The sequence below is a fragment of the Trichogramma pretiosum genome, unplaced genomic scaffold, assembly GCF_000599845.2.
Source record: "Trichogramma pretiosum strain Unisexual culture from Peru unplaced genomic scaffold, Tpre_2.0 scaffold44, whole genome shotgun sequence".
Classification (NCBI taxonomy): Eukaryota; Metazoa; Arthropoda; class Insecta; order Hymenoptera; family Trichogrammatidae; genus Trichogramma; species Trichogramma pretiosum.
This window is the reverse complement of record NW_019641632.1, coordinates 556530-572470: the sequence shown is the minus strand read 5'-3', so window position 1 is coordinate 572470 and position 15941 is coordinate 556530. Positions and strand designations below refer to the sequence as shown.

Below are 15941 nucleotides of genomic sequence, written 5' to 3'. Positions count from 1 at the left end.
CTAATATTATATCTGCGATCTGATTCATAACTTGGTGCGGCTATCATTTATGTTTCTTCAAGACTATCGCTCATGAGAATTCATGTATTAACGAGACCTTTGATAATTTTTCATTCTCATTTAATTTCTTCGAAATAGATATTGTTCCATGGACTTTATTGTTTTCGTCGCAATATTTACTTGGTATTTTTTAAAGAAACAGTCAGAAGAAGTCGAGTTAACGCGTGTAGGATTTTACATGTAATATTATTAAATTGAGACCAGTAATTGTTGAAAAATAAAATAAAACACAATAAGCTAGTTTAAATCGAATTTCATTCATTTTTATTTTCCTCGATACATATAAAATTTTGTTTTCTTATGCGAGTTAAAATGTTGGTTAAAATAACCCCCTTTTTAATTCCAATTAATTACAATTGTCATTACATTATAAAAGTCTTAGTAACAGAATATAAAATCGCTAGAAAGCATAATAATGCAATTATCAATCGCGTTCGTAACGATTATAATTCTATTACTGTGTTTATGGAAAAGTTGACCCTGTTACGATGCTAGAGATTATTTGTCGTCGGATGATTGGCATCTAAACTTAAGTTTTATGTCAAATTCTCATTACATTACAAAGTCTTGTTTATAAAAGATTTCACAAGCCAACATTGAAATTCGAAATTTAATACAATGAATAAGTTCCGCGTGTACGATCATGTAAACAAATATCTCATTGATACAGGAGTAATTGTACACGTACACAGCATCTATGTACTGAATGATTAGATACGTAAATACGTAAATGACGAATACGTTAAGATGTTTAAATCGTCTTGAAAATTAAAGTAAAACAATTCACAATTGTTTGATCGCTTGTTCGCGAGCTTTCTTCGACCTTTCGTATATTGTACGCGAGGGAATTTCAGTATATTGCTTTATAACCTGGGGCACGGGCTTCCCCATCTTAATTTCATGCAATGCCTGAGCTAAATACTCTTTCGGATAACATTTATACTTCCGAACTCTAACCTGTTTCATCGGCTTCCTCTTCTTAATTTTATCCGATGCCTGTGCAAAATACTCTTTCGAATCAGGTTCATACTTCCGTTCTGAGGAATCTTCCTTTTTTGACAAATTAAGTGGCTGAATCTCTTCCTGCGACTGTTTGGAGCTCAAGTCCGAATCATATTCAGAGTTTGGTGGAGCTACATTATCATACTCTATGTAATGATAAGGGCTTCCCTCGAGCTGCGACATCACCACCATGAATTGCCTGCACAGCATTTCGTACAGCTCGCGTTGGTCTGTAAAATTCGAATAGTAATTCAGAAAAAATTATAATTATTTGCCAATAAACGTTTTGTATATCGATTACTTACGAATCAATAAGTCGCTAGCTCGCCGCTGGAAATAATGAACTTGACCGTGATTTTTCAGCGAACTTTTTTCTTTCTCTAATTTGGCATGAATCGACGTTAACAATATCCTGTCCTTCTCAAGCGCATCTACAGCCAAAATTATTAAATGCACAAGTAAATCAGTGCCTTGGAAATAAAGATAGTACTGTTCGAAGCAAAACCAAGCAAGACAATGATTGTAGAAATCGCTAGACTCTGCCAACGCGTTTGCGATATAACTTAGACGGTATATCGCAATGTATTCATTAGTTTCTGTACAGAATTTATTGAGTAAAACGAATATGTTGCTTTCCATCATTGGTTCCGTTATTTTCGATTCCATTACGCTCATTTCTTTATTAAAGTACGAATGTTATCACGACTATGTCGTTGATTATACGTAAATCGCACTGTGAATGGAAAAAATCAACAATTACTTTTGCGGCTCACTCTTGTAGTTCGAATAAACAAGTCGTTAATTGTTTAGCGCGAGCAAAAAAATTAAGAATTAACGGCCGTCGCGTCGGGTCTACTTTTCAAATCGCAAACGAGTCCTCCGTTGGACCTCGACTTTACAACGGTGAGTTGGATACTGATTTGAAACTCATTGGGAAAGCACGATGATCGGCCAAAATTTTCGCGAAACGCGCGAAAATATCCCCACCAACCGCGGCGTCCAGCTAACGAATTATTTGAATTGGACACTTTGAAATCGTCAACAATCGACGATTTCGTTGAAAATGGAAAAACTCGGGATTATTTAGCATCGGTTGAGAGGACGTTTCATCCATGACGTTCTCTCAATTATAGAGCATCGAATGCACCGATTTATTTCTAAGAAGTAACACGATCAGTTTGCCCGTACAAGCCGATTTATCCCTTTTAATAAAAGTAATGACACACGCCTCTGTGTGCACAGACGCCGTGTATACTCAATAATCATGGCTTCTTTTCTCGTCCTGGCTTATAACATTACTCCGTAACGGCGTTGCCGTGAAAAATAGCTTATTCTCGGCGCATCATCCATCAAATTGCTCGTGTGCAGCTTACGATATTCTTAGCTGTATTATGTGTCGAGAAAAGCAGCAGCACCCAGCTGCGACGATACAAACACGCAAGTAAGGGATGCTACGCCGTCGTCGTCGGCCGCTCACGGCTCGACTGCACACAGTTCCTGCTGGGACATCGTGTTGGCTGCATCAACGTCGGCGAGCGCAGCGATCAAGTTATAATTAAAAATTATTATATAATGCATCGAGTAGACGCGGCGCGTCTTTTTGCACGTGGTCTTTCGCTAATTTTTATCTGCGGCCTGATTCAAGTTACTTTACAGAATTGTAAGGAGTAGATGGATGTTAGTTTATCACCGTAATCTTTCAATAGTGAGCTTTTCAGGAATTCATCGATTCAGAGAATTCATTATAAATTTGATTTAACAAGATTAAAGTGATATAATTTTACAGTGACAACTGCGAATTTTATCGTCTTCGTACTGTTTATTTTGATTGCCGTGGTTGAGAGCGAAAAATTCATAAATATATCCGGTGATATAGTTCTGGGAGCTTTGTTTCCTGTTCATGCAAAAGGTGTGAATGGAGAAGATTGCGGTAAGATTCAGGTAATTTTTTCCTTTACAATTATACTTTGTTTTTTATCGTAAGTGATTAAAACTCTATTTTCTTAAAAATTATCTCATAAAGTCTAATAATAAATCATGTCGCATACTTTGACAGATCGAAGACGGCATACAACCGTTGGAAGCGATGCTGTATACCGTCGATCGAATCAATCGTAATCCTAACATTTTACCCGGCGTACGACTCGGAGTCTTGGCTTTCGATACGTGCGACAATCCTAATTACGCCCTCGAACAAACGTTAAAGTTCGTCAAAGGTTCGTAGTTATTTTGAGTGACATTTGTTCAAATTTTCATGGGATAACTGGCGCAATGTTGTTCTGATAGAAATGCTCAACATTAATAATAACTTGATGACCAAAAATAACCATTTAAAATCTTTTAAAATACATAATCATTAATTGGTTGATTTCATAACGAGCATTTAAAACGATCTAAAAACAATAATTTAATTATTTCAAAAAATGTAGACCAGTTTTCGACCACTTTAAATACGATGATGTTACTTTAAGCCTCGGCCGGTAGATGGCGAATACCTCTATTTGGGTAAACCTGCAAGTAGCAAAGTCAAAAGAACTGTATATGTCAAAACATGTTTTGAAAGCTATTCATCTATGCTGCAAGTTTGGTTTCTAAAACCCAGCGCCAAAGATTATGTTATTAAAATCAAATTAACCATTTCAAATCATTCGCGTTTTACAATTCAAAAGTATTAAATATTAAAAATAATACTATACATATTAAAATGTATTTAAGTGGTAATATGATTGAATTTCATCGTCAAAAAAATATAGACATTGAAAAAATGTCGAATGTAAGACATCCCTTAAATATTAAAAAAATGTTACAATTTTTGTTGGTATACGTTTAGTTCTGAAGGTCCTTTAGAGTCTAAAAAATTTTTTGGATGACTAAAAACTAGCGATAAAATGTTGTGTACTTCCATCGGGATTTACATCAATTTCAATTGACGCGTACTTTCTAGGCTTCATAGCACACGAAAACGAGTTTCACAACAGAAGCGAGTTTCAATGCGCGGACGGCAGCGTGCCCAAGTTCATGGGCGGCCATTTCGACAAAGTGGCCGCGGTCTTGGCATCGCGTTCCAGTTCCGTCACGTTACAGGTATTGCATGGAATTTTATTCTACAAGCCATTATGTATGAGCGTAATTTAAATTAAATTCTCATTCAATTACGCTTATTAAAACGTAATTGCCGTCCACCCGCGGATACGTGCGCGTGTGGTCGCTAGCAGGGCGGCTGCACCCGCCCGTTAAGCTCCCGCATGCTTGCGATGTCGCGCGCACGGTACGTGAGTTCAAAACTGTAATGTATATCGTTGAAGCTCGAATGAAATTTTAAATTTCGCTCATTGATAAAAAGACATGTCAAAGTTGGCAAAAAGAAATTGTAATTAGATCGTTCGAGAGAAAAAATTCCTCTTATTGGTGCACAGTTTTCGTAAATTATAATTTCTTATCCGCTCGCAGATCGCCCCGATATTGCGGCTGTTCATGGTGCCACAGATTTCGTACATGGCGACGTCGTCGTCGCTCGGCGACCGAGCCCGTTTCCCGCATTTCTTTCGTACCGTACCGAGCGACGTGAATCAAGCCAAGGCGATGTTGAAAATACTCAAGTAAGCTGTGCGGACAACGACTGTATAGCTCGATGAATATGAAAAATTTTATTTTGCGATAATCGTCGCGTCCTATGTAGGCACTTCGATTGGTCGTACGCGTACCTCGTTTACACCGACACGGAGTACGGCAAACGAGGCAAAGAGGCACTCGAGGCTCTGGCGCACAACTACAACGTTTGCTTCGGGTTTTTGCACTGCATCGACAAGGACATCTCCGACGAGCCGATTTACGACGCGATCATTCACAATATCACACAAAAATCGGACATTCGAGGTAAATTCTCTTTGGATAGTTATTTTTTTTTTCGAATCAACTTCCGTTATAATTTTTTCTAATCCATAGTCGTCGTCATGTTCGCTGAAAAAGTGGCGACTCTGCGCGTGATCCGCGCGGCACGGCGCTTGAGCGCCAGCGAGCAGCTGGTCTGGATCGGCAGCGACATCTGGTCGTCGGGCAAGAGGGAGCGCGAGCTCAGTCCGGACGAGGAGCACATCCTCGAGGGCGCGCTCGCCGTTCAGCCGCTCTACACGCACATGGCCGGCTTCGACGATTACTTCACGAACCTGACCCTGGAGCACGTCAAGGTGAATCCGTGGTTCGACGAGTTCTGGACGGAGTATCACAGGTGTCGCGGAGCCAATGGAAGCGTCTCGAATGACGAGGAATCGGTACGAGTACGCTCAAGTCGGTTAAAGATGTGAGCTTAGATCGGCTGTTTGGGTTCTTTTGCATGTGGAACAACAGGTTCAGATTAAGTATTGTATTCTAAACAATCCTTACCCGTAAATTGCTAGTTTTATTTTCGCGCCCCAGTTTTATTTATTAAATAATACGGCAATGGACGCGGTACCTCCTTGCATCAACCTGTGTTGATACAAGTTGTTTTTTAAATCGCGAAAGCTAGATGCTACTTTGGCATCCTCTTGGAAAACTCACGATTTTATATATATTTTTATCTTAATCAAGAGTCGAACACATCAAACGATGATAATTCAACCCTTTACTTAATGTGATGTGATGTGTTCGACTCTTGATTAAGATAAAAATATATATAAAATCGTGAGTTTTCCAAGAGGATGCCAAAGTAGCATCTAGCTTTCGCGATTTAAAAAACAACTTGTATCAACACAGGTTGATGCAAGGAGGTACCGCGTCCATTGCCGTATTATTTAATAAAAAAAAAAGGTTCAGATTAATGTATAGTCGAACTCATATAATCTGAGTTATCGCATTGTTTGAAGTGATTGATTGGTGTCAGATGAGTTTCATTGAAAGAAAAATGTTTAAAAAAGTCACATAATTCGTAGGAAATATCTCAAAAATCTAAGTTTATGTTAAAATTTTTGTATTGTGAGATATTTCACTTTAAATTTAACATTCGAATGAAGCGATCAAAAAATGTAAGTTTTAAAATGCGCCTAACACATGTTTTTGCAAGTATTTTCTGAATCGTCGATAAAACTCGTTTTGATCGAACAAAACATCAAAATGGTACCTATTTTACCGCTAGAAGGCGCATGCTTGAAATCTTGAAAATCACAAAGAGAAAAGGCAAAGTTGTAGTAAATAAGACCTCTAGAAGTCCTGATTCCGTAGAAGATTCTCAACGAGTAAACATATTATATTGAGAGACCATTTTTTATCAACGATTGCCGGATGACTAACCCTTCTCTATAATATCATTTACAATTCCACTTAATATCTTATGTAAAAAAAATTGCCCATATGGAAAATGAAAAAACAGAGCTGAAAAAATCGTAAGATGATTTTAGTCCACCTCTCTTGTGTTAGTGTTACACGATTCGAAATAAATTTGAATTACGAGACTTAAATAATTCGAATTATTACATCAGTGTAAGTCAAGTAGCATTTTAGAGCTTTGAATTACATTATTTTCACTGCATTAGTCCCCTAATTCAATCTATCTTAGCATTTCGTTCTGAAAAAGTATTTATTCTATATTTTCATTCACTTTCTGAAAAATTTTTAATGGCGAAAAATTTAACTTATTGCTACAGCAGCATTTTCGTGAAGATCACTGTCGACAAGATGACTTTAACATGAAAATATCGAGTGAAATGGGTTATAAGCAGCGAAAAAATATTCATTTCGTGAGGGATGCGGTTTATGCCGTGGCTTTGGCTCTGCACGATTTACAGAAAGAAATGTGTCCACATTATCAGCGAGGAATGGTTTGCGAGATTCTTAGTCATATTGACGGGCCTCTACTTTCATCTTATCTAGCCAAAGTATCGTTCAAAGGTACATCAGAAAATAAGTTGTTCTTTTACGATTAAAAAATAATGTAAAAATAATGTAAAAAAATAATGTACCATGACCCACGCAGATGAAGCTGGCAATAAATTTAAATTTGTCAAAGGACGAGAGGGACCGACAAGATACTCGATTTTAAACTATCAAAAGAAACCAGATGGATATCACTGGATCATTGTGGGCAATTATACTTGTTAGAAATTGAAATTGATTTTTTTTTACTTTTGATTATTAGCGATCCTTAAATAAATTTTCATTTTGTTCAAAATAGCTACATCCGAAGGTGACGAGTTTCACGATCTTAAACTCGACGATAGTCTGCTTCGCTTACGCGGCCAAATGCAAGGCAAATACGGCAACACAAAAGACCAGTGGCAATTTCCGACTTCGAGATGCATCTCGTCCTGCAGAAGCGATCAAGTGCGTGAGCGTCTGGACTCTTGTTGCTCGCGTTGCCGCGATTGCGGCACGCACGAGCGCAAAAAGAACGAAAATCAGTGCGAATTGTGCAGCCTGGGTACTCTACCGGCGAATAATAAAACAATTTGCGAGAGAGTCAATGAAAAATTTGTCGATTATACGCATCCTTGGGCTGCTTGTGCCGTGACAGTGGCTACATTCGGTAAGTTTTCATTTTAGCCGTTTTCAGTACGTTGAAAATATGAGTATTTTGGTATCCTTCGTCAAAATTTGATAATCCCCTACCTAATGAAAAAAGACCATTGATTCTACCTTTTTATATTGTACTAGCTAATAGCTAAAAACATTGATTTTTCTATGATAACGATGTACTTACGAAATAAATATGTTCAAATACAGGAATAGTAGTAACAATTGTCGTCTTTGGGATTTTTTGGTCTAATCGCAACACACCGATAATCAAGGCCTCGGGTCGAGAGTTATCCTGCCTAATGCTCTTCGGTATTTTGGCCTCGTTTCTCATGACCTTCGCCATCATTGCCTGGCCGAACGAGTATACCTGTGCTCTGACTAGATTTGGGATCGGTCTGTGCTACACAATTTGTTATGCCGCATTAGTCACCAAGACCAATAGAATTCATCGAATTTTTAATAATGCGACAAACAGCCCTCATAAACCAAGGTCCGTAGATACGAATTATTAAATTGTTGAAAATTTGAATCTACAGAATTGATGTTGAATCCGTAGATATACGAGTCCTAATTCGCAGCTGACGATCACTGGAGTCTTGACAGCTGTGGAGATTCTTATAAATGGAGCTTGGCTACTCAGAATGAAGCCAAAAACGATTTTCATTTTTCCTTCGAGAGAGCAGCGACTAATTATTTGCGAAGGCTTTAATGATTATTCCTATATTGTCGGATTAGTTTATCCATTCTTTTTGATAGGTACATTCTCATCGTTCTTTAACTAAATTTTACAAAATTTTATCTGAAGACGATTAACTCGAACATTATAATTTCTTATTTGCAGTGATATGCACATACTATGCCATCAAAACGAGAAAATGTCCAGAAGGCTTTAACGAGACTCGGCGCATAGCTTTCACTAATTACACGACTTTGGTTTTGTGGCTAGCCTTTGTGCCTCTTTATTTGGCATCGGCTGACAATGCCATACGCGTTGTAACTCTAGCCCTTTCATTGTCCCTCAGTGCTTTTGTGCAATTAACGTGTTTGTTTCTGCCGAAAATCTATATAGTCATCATAAAGCCGGAAAAGAACACCAGAGAATTGGTAATGACTCGTCACAGAAGTTCCAACTTCATCCCATCGCCGGGACGGCCGACTGTGGTACTCAATGGCAATCCTCACGGGGTCACTACTTCGTCTGCTAGAGAATCTTCAACAATTGAGTAATTTTATATAATCATGAATTGTTTCACCTAAAAATCATACATATACTCATGTAAATAATTGTAAATATAAATGAATTTTACATAATCATAAACAAATAAATGAAATTATTTATTCAGTTCATAAATAAGTTAATATTACTAATCATATATGGATCAATCATGAAAAGCGCTTAATAATGAGAGAGGAATTTATTAATAAAAACATACGATATTATTGATTATTTGTAAATATATTATCGATTAACACCTATAATATAATAATGAAAAACCATCTATAATCGTAAATGTCATTGTAATATTTCATCAGATCATAAAACACGTAGTATGTATACATTTTTATAACTTCCAAGCGCTATTATCAGCTTACTTATTTTTTCCATTATAAATATCGAGTCACAATATTTTTTTTCGATTCTCTTATATTTTATTTGAACTATGCGAATTGCATTTAATTTACATCTTGTTTAACCGTAAATTTTATGTTACAGTACGGTTGAAATCTTGTAAAGTCTATCCTGTCTTTTTTATTAGAGAGTTATCAATCATTCACCTCAGAAAGAATACATTTTTGCTGTTTCGAACACAAAACATTTATTTCATCGATTTCAATAATTTTTTTTTTATAATTATGAATTTATGCGCTTAAGTGACGTTTCTCGTTGTATTGCGTTTTGTCTTGTTAAATGATTTTCCATACTTAAATTAGGTGAAAATACATTAATTTACAGTTATGTATTGGATTAGAAATTGATTTTGATATAAATTTAAAAATGTGGTGATTCAATTTTCCAATTATGTCCCATCATACGTTCATACAATAAAATTGTACAATTTTTATTATTTTTTTATTTTTACAAAGCCTTGAGATGACACTGTCATCGACCCAATTACAATATTCCATAATTTAGTGAAGATTACGAATGAACATTTTTATATCTAAATTTATCGTACACAATTTTCAACGTTTTATTTACAGCCTTAAGTTATGTTTTAAATTTAATAAAAAGCGCTATTTCATATACACTATTATATACAAGAAAATTGATATCACAAATGTAAATTATACCATATAACAATACGTTAACAACTTATACATAACATAAATAAATAATTAATCGCGTGTATAAATAAAATATAGTTGTATCTCGAAGATTCATGTCAAAATTTCATTAGGTATCTAACAATGTAGAGATTTCTTTTACTATAAGCTATGAAGATATTTATCTATAGGCTTTTTTGACATTTTGTTTGAATCTATGATTTCATTTCCAAGTATTTAAGTAGTACTTTTTATTAAGGTACCACCTCATTCGGCAATCCTATGGTATTGCCGTTCAATCAACATTTAATAGAAAAGACCGGCTTTTTTAATTATAGTTAAAATAGTTTAAGTCAAAAATATGCATACTTTATCAAGTTTTCTTTTCAACTATGAGAGGTGCTTAGTGAATCTGGTTTGAATATTTAACCTATTGTGCGATCGGGCAGTGACCTTTACGTGAATTAGTTCGTACATTTTTAATTGTTGATTATTATTCCAGAACTATCCACAATTTAAGATTTTTCGAGGATGATTTGACTAGAGTTTTGATTTATTATTTACACACTTCTCATATCATAGTTAATCGATATGTAGGTTCACTTGTATGTATAATTTATCTTTTTTCAGTAGTTTTGTATTGTTAGCAGTAGAAGAAAAGTTTTGAAACCTTATTTATTGAAAAAAATGTCATGATAATCAATTAATTCTTAACATAAATCTGTAATTCAATATGTAATGGTACACTTTGTCAATAGTTTTTTAAATGAATTGATAATTCAATACTCTCAGAATACAAGACTCAATATATTATTTATTATTCAACAAATGATTATATCATATAAAAATAATGAACCCTTTTCTAACTAATTTTTTTCTTTGATACTTATTTTCATACAAAAGTAGTTTTCAAAGCTAATAACAATCATTATTTTGATAACTAATTCACAGGAATGACTTGGTTAATATTTTACAATATATATTTTTTTACATCTGTTCGTAAATCGACAATCTAGCATCCTTGAATAAATTTTCAATATTTTTTGCTTTTCAATAAGCGCAATTATCCTCATAATTTATTTGGCCCCAGCACCCCGTATGGTTTCTACTCTTTTTTACTACGTCCGTATCAAGGGTACACGCATTTGTTTATTGAATAATTTTAAAATTTTGATAATATCTTTTTTTGATTTCTTACGTTTCTTTGCCTTCCCTAAGCATAAATGAATAATTAAATAGAAACAATTATTTGTTTCAATAATGCTCGAGTGAAATTTTGAAAATCTATTCGAAAGGATGCTCGAAGTCTACCGTATTCGCAAATAAAGCATTCTGAAATAAAAATTTCTCGACGCTAAAACTATTGCATATTTAAAAATATATTTCATCCCTGGGCCTATTTGAACAAAAGAATGAAATAAAAAAAAATCCACTTACAAAGACGCGCAAAAGCCTATTATTCTACATTATCTATTAGTATATTAGGATTTGTCTTTACCAAGACATTTGAAACAGTTGATCGGTCGACGACAACCATCGGTGCTTACGCGTCAAAAATAATCATTGGAGCGCTTTCAACGCCATATATGATTTACATTCAGCAACAGTATCACCTGCCCAGGTAGCGAATCGCTAAACTGCCTACGACGAGGACCATGTGCGTCGTTAGCGAAGTGCCGGATGACCGCCACGTCGACGCGGACGAAACGTCATCGCATTGCGCTGCAAGAAACAGAAGGAGGGTATTAAAATATCAGCGGATTCTGCGTATCGAGCTTGCATCATTATTTCAAAAAAACTTACTGTACGCTGTGAGATTGACTCGCCACTCGTGCTTATGCAGATGCGACTGCCGGGGACACGAGGCCATGTGCCCGGTAATGGTGAGCTCTCTGCTGCCGGTGATCGAGGAGCCCTGCGTTGTCACCGCAGAGGCCGTGGCGCTGTAGACGAGACAGTAGCGGCCGGTCTCTGTGCTCGCCACCAGATAGGCCGTGTCGTTCTCCACCCAAGTGCCGTGACACGAATATTCTGCGAATGAAAGTACCACGGATCAGAGAGGATTTTTTATATCTCCTCGCATTATAATACATAGCCTGGGCTTGAGCGAACGGAGTATCTATAATCTATTCGTACAGAGCGAGAGAGTGAGAGAGACGATAATCCGCCGTGTTCCGAGTCGATCGAGCTTTTCGGGTAACGGCTCGACGACGCCGATGGATTCTGTAATGCCTCGAGCAAACACGTACTTCGAGAACGAATATGCTATAGCCGCAGATTTAGAAAGGTCTGCAGCTGCTTTTGCGCTGGCGTGCTTTCGCTTCCCACCCATACACACGTGACACGCACACACACACACACACACACACTCACGCATATATAACACGCAGGTACATATAGAAAGTAGCGCGCGATTGCATAATCTTTAATCAAAGCAGCCGTGCACTTATCCTCTGGCGGCAGTCTGCTTCGGAGCTTACATATTGTTTTTGACAAGCTTAACAAGCGAGCGTTACGTTGCGCTGCTTCGGTGCGTATCGAATTTAATGGCAAAACAAGCGACGCGGCTGCTGACATCGTCGATGCGCGCCTCCTCTTGTATACAATATAGATAGATTGCACGCGCGAGAGCTTTTCCGTTATACGCTGCGCGCGCGCACGCCTCGATATGCATAATGCATGCGGTTCTTGTTTTTTTGGTCGTTGTCATTTTCTAATCGGGCTACGTCAAAGAGACATAAAGCCACTTCCGATGAATGCGGATAAATCGATGGTCGATGGGGGAGGATGAAAGTTACAAGACAACAAGCCCTGAAATCACAGAGGAAACTTGCTCCTTTCTTGCGCTGTACAGTCTCTGACTACCGTTTCTCTTGATCTCTCTCACACTTCTCGGTGGCGGTGATGGCGCAACAGCGACAAGTGAGCAAGCACACGCGCGGGGGGTGAGAGGCTGCGCAGATTAAGAAGCGGCTAAGGAAATCTTTGCCCACTGAGCTGCCCCCTCGCCCTTCTCCCCTTCGCCTGTACCGCCATCGCGAGCGAAGGCAAAGTCAATTAATCGTATTCGAGTGTGATATACAATGTAAAGATGCTATGTACATATAACAAAGGCCGCGCTAGATGAGAATAGGTGCTGTGATGACGTCCATCAGAGCAAACGAAGCGTAAAGGTCGAGACTCGACTTACTCTCGGGCTCTCTCTCTCTCTCTCTCTTTCCGCAAGTCGTCGCAGGCCGCAAACTAACTATCTTGAACTTTAGACCCCCTTCGCTTCTCTGGCCCGCACGCCCGAAGAAAGACGACAGGGTAATCCGATAAGACGTTACGCCCAAGACTCTAAACATCGTCGACGTTGCAAAGCTGTCGAAGCTGTCTCGGGAATCAAGCTTTCTCTGTATCAGCCGTCAAGTAGTAGCAGTAGCAGCGCACAGCCGGCGCACACGCACACATACACGCACGCCGATAGAGCTCAGAGGGTTAACAGCGAGAGGCAAGCGAGGAAGAAAGACACTTCACTTCCGCTTTATATGTGTGCGAGTGTGTGCGTGTACTAGTGCGGTCGTGTCTATATATTGCTTAAATCCTGCTTTTCAATGGCTTTGTCCAGACTATATACGCGTCGTGTGTACCAGAAGCTCTGCTACTCGGGTATTATAATCTCCAGCTGCCTCTCTGATCCTCGTCTTCACCCTCCTCCAACCCTCTTTTCCCCAAAGATGGACCGCGCGCGCGCGCGCGACGAAAAAATATGCAAGAAAAGCATATATTGAATTTTTCAAAGGATATTTTCCCCGGCTACAAAAAAAGACTCTTACTGAACAAGGCTTTATCCGTGCAATCCGTGGCGAATTCCATGATGTCGGGCTTTGTGCAGCCGATATTTAGACCCTCCACTCGTGCTTGATGACACCGAACGGGCAGAGCCGGCGATTGTGTCGTCGCCTGCATGGATCGCACTTCGGCGACGTTTTCCTCGACGTTGTCGATGCGTCGGTGATTAGTCATGACGTTGTTGTTGTTATTATTGTTGTTATTGTTGTTGGCATTGTATTGACTGGACAGGCCGTTGTTGTTGTTGTTGTTATTCAATGACGGTCTTGATGGCCACACGTCGTTATGTTCCGCGCTTGCTGATTTCGTGACGAACACCACGGAGTAGCGGCCGAGGTACGGGCATTGACGGGTCATTGGTTCCATAGCTGTTGTCAGGGAAAGAAAATTAAAATTAGCAGGTAATAATTAATTTTTTTTATTATATCGTGCATTATTATTTTTATTTTACAGCTAGTATAGGTGCTATGAACAATAATTATAAACAACAGAAACTGCAATAAGCTTTAAGAACTATAATAACTTTAAGAAAAATAACAAAATATTTTTAATGTTGCATACTAAATTGAAAAAAGGAGAAAAATAACAAATTCAGCTACACCGAAAATCCAAAGTTATTCACAGATCAGTGCAGAATATACAAGCTGATAAGAAATACTCGCTATATGTACATGTGATCTTGCAAAACATTTCCAAACCATCCTGAAAAGATCTTGTTTACCTCTTATATGCGTGCACGAGGTACAAAAATAAAACTGGAGCATAGAAAAAGTCGCTCGAATCAGCGAAAAATCCTGCTCTGCCTCTCTTTCCTCTCGCTCTTTCGCTTTTTCGAAACTTTTCACGCATTATACGCGAAGCGAATCTATGTCTACCGCTATGAACACTAGAGTCTATACTCTTTTCCATCGTTCGCCGTGCATACGCTGTACCATTACTGGCACTGAGTTATATTGCGTTGCGCTTCGGGTAAAAATTGAAATCTTCAATTCTCCTATGTGTACGCAGGACAGAGCGAAAGGAGATAATCCAAGTGGTAAATCGAGTTGCTGCTGCTGTTTTTTTCTCCGCCCGCCCGCGTTCATATAAACAATCTGTCGCATTCTGCGCGCGACGGATTTGTATGCGTTCGTGCGTGCGAACGAGTGATAGTTATACTTTGAAAAGTGTATTTCGTCTTTACGCGTAAATACTCAGCGTCAGTTCGGATATAATAGAAATAACGCGTCTCTCCTAAAACTGAAATGAAATTTTGAAATCATTGACAATATCTTGAAATACTTTAACAAAAAAAAGTTAAAGTTTTCAAAGCCATTCGAGCACCGAATAGGAGAATCAGAACGATCGAATTGTTAACATTTTTCCAAGAGCCAAATTACTCGACTAATTACCATTACTGTAAGAGTTCATGAAGAGCATATTATGCACGTGTCGTTCTGAAGAAGATGGATTGCAGTCGTAAAGTCAAGGATTACGCTTGACGCTTGCCGCTCGCGGCGGCGCATTCGAGATAATGCACGCAATATTTTCCATTATTGGTGTACGCGCACGCGTAGTCGCGTACACAGCCTGGCGCACGGCTGATTTACTAAAATATTCCCCAACGATAAGTCGGATCACGATAAAAAGAAAATGTTTCGTTCGTAAAAAGAAGCACGCTCGGGTCCTAAAAATAATACTACACACTTGGCTTCCAATCTTTTACGAGGCAGATGTCAACGCGCACGCGGGGCTGCGAGCCGAGCAGCAGCAGATTTACTCTAGCGAGCGCGTAGATGCGCGCCGCGCTCCGCGTGATATAGTAAACTCGAGCAAGCGAGAGCGAGCGCGATTCGCGTCCATATAAATTTTTCACTTTACGACGGATACGTGACATTCTCGCGCTTTTTGTTATACGAGCCAGCGGAGCCTTGCTTTACGACGATCCCCACGATTCTCTCTTTTTTTTATATACTTTCAGCATTAACGGTGTAATTTTTTTCAAATTCTAATCATGATTTTCGATCGGAAAATATCGAGCGGCTGCGGGGAGCTTTATAAAAGGGATGAATAATTCGTGAGTCGATATATAAAGGCTATTCATGTATGAACTGATATATAATTGGTATTTTATCGAATTAGAGGATAAAATTTATGCTCATTGGATATAAAACGTAGATTTTATCGTTTTTATCGGAGCGTGAATAAAATAGCGGTGCACTATTTTTTTCTCCAAAAATATAGCAAGATATGATAACGTTTAATCAACATTAATCAGAATCTTAATTGGCTGAAAAAAAAAAATAATAATA

The 15941-nt window shown here is 38.2% G+C and overlaps 3 protein-coding genes across 4 annotated transcripts in view; 1 reads left to right on the top strand and 2 right to left on the bottom strand.

Annotated features, from left to right (window-relative positions):
• Positions 1-307: 307 nt before the first annotated feature.
• Positions 308-1976, bottom strand: LOC106652314. The gene is made up of 2 exons (XM_014371204.2): positions 1368-1976; positions 308-1292 (listed from the first exon to the last, which is right to left on the bottom strand). Exons 1-2 carry the CDS (start codon positions 1735-1737, stop codon positions 844-846), a joined length of 819 nt encoding a protein of 272 aa, XP_014226690.1. The 5' UTR covers positions 1738-1976; the 3' UTR covers positions 308-843.
• A 761-nt stretch (positions 1977-2737) lies between these two features.
• On the top strand, positions 2738-8778 carry LOC106652099 (metabotropic glutamate receptor-like). Its single transcript, XM_023459300.1, has 13 exons — positions 2738-2753; positions 2849-3003; positions 3119-3278; positions 4007-4146; positions 4513-4661; positions 4742-4938; positions 5008-5333; positions 6684-6927; positions 7013-7132; positions 7211-7561; positions 7759-8041; positions 8108-8307; positions 8393-8778. The coding sequence occupies exons 1-13, from the start codon at positions 2738-2740 to the stop codon at positions 8776-8778; spliced, it is 2727 nt and encodes a 908-aa protein (XP_023315068.1).
• Positions 8779-10677: 1899 nt separating this feature from the next.
• The window catches only part of LOC106652588, a 221109-nt gene continuing 215845 nt past the window's right edge, over positions 10678-15941 (bottom strand). For both annotated transcript variants that reach the window (XM_023459291.1, XM_023459292.1), the window contains exons 9-11: positions 13635-14018; positions 11620-11847; positions 10678-11538 (exon numbers count right to left, since the gene is read on the bottom strand). In XM_023459291.1, coding sequence (XP_023315059.1) covers positions 11426-11538; positions 11620-11847; positions 13635-14018 — 725 coding nt within the window. In that variant the 3' untranslated portion in view covers positions 10678-11425. The remainder of the gene's footprint in view (positions 11539-11619; positions 11848-13634; positions 14019-15941) is intronic.

Bases quoted from the DNA above. Each gene is read 5' to 3' on its own strand.
- LOC106652099 (XM_023459300.1), top strand. The intron at 7,133-7,210 runs GTTAGAAATTGA...TGTTCAAAATAG, and splicing joins CATTGTGGGCAATTATACTT to CTACATCCGAAGGTGACGAG. The intron at 8,308-8,392 runs GTACATTCTCAT...TCTTATTTGCAG, and splicing joins TTATCCATTCTTTTTGATAG to TGATATGCACATACTATGCC.
- LOC106652314 (XM_014371204.2), bottom strand. From the start codon at position 1,737: ATGAGCGTAATGGAATCGAAAATAACGGAACCAATGATGGAAAGCAAC. The intron at 1,293-1,367 runs GTAAGTAATCGA...CGAATTTTACAG, and splicing joins AGCTAGCGACTTATTGATTC to ACCAACGCGAGCTGTACGAA.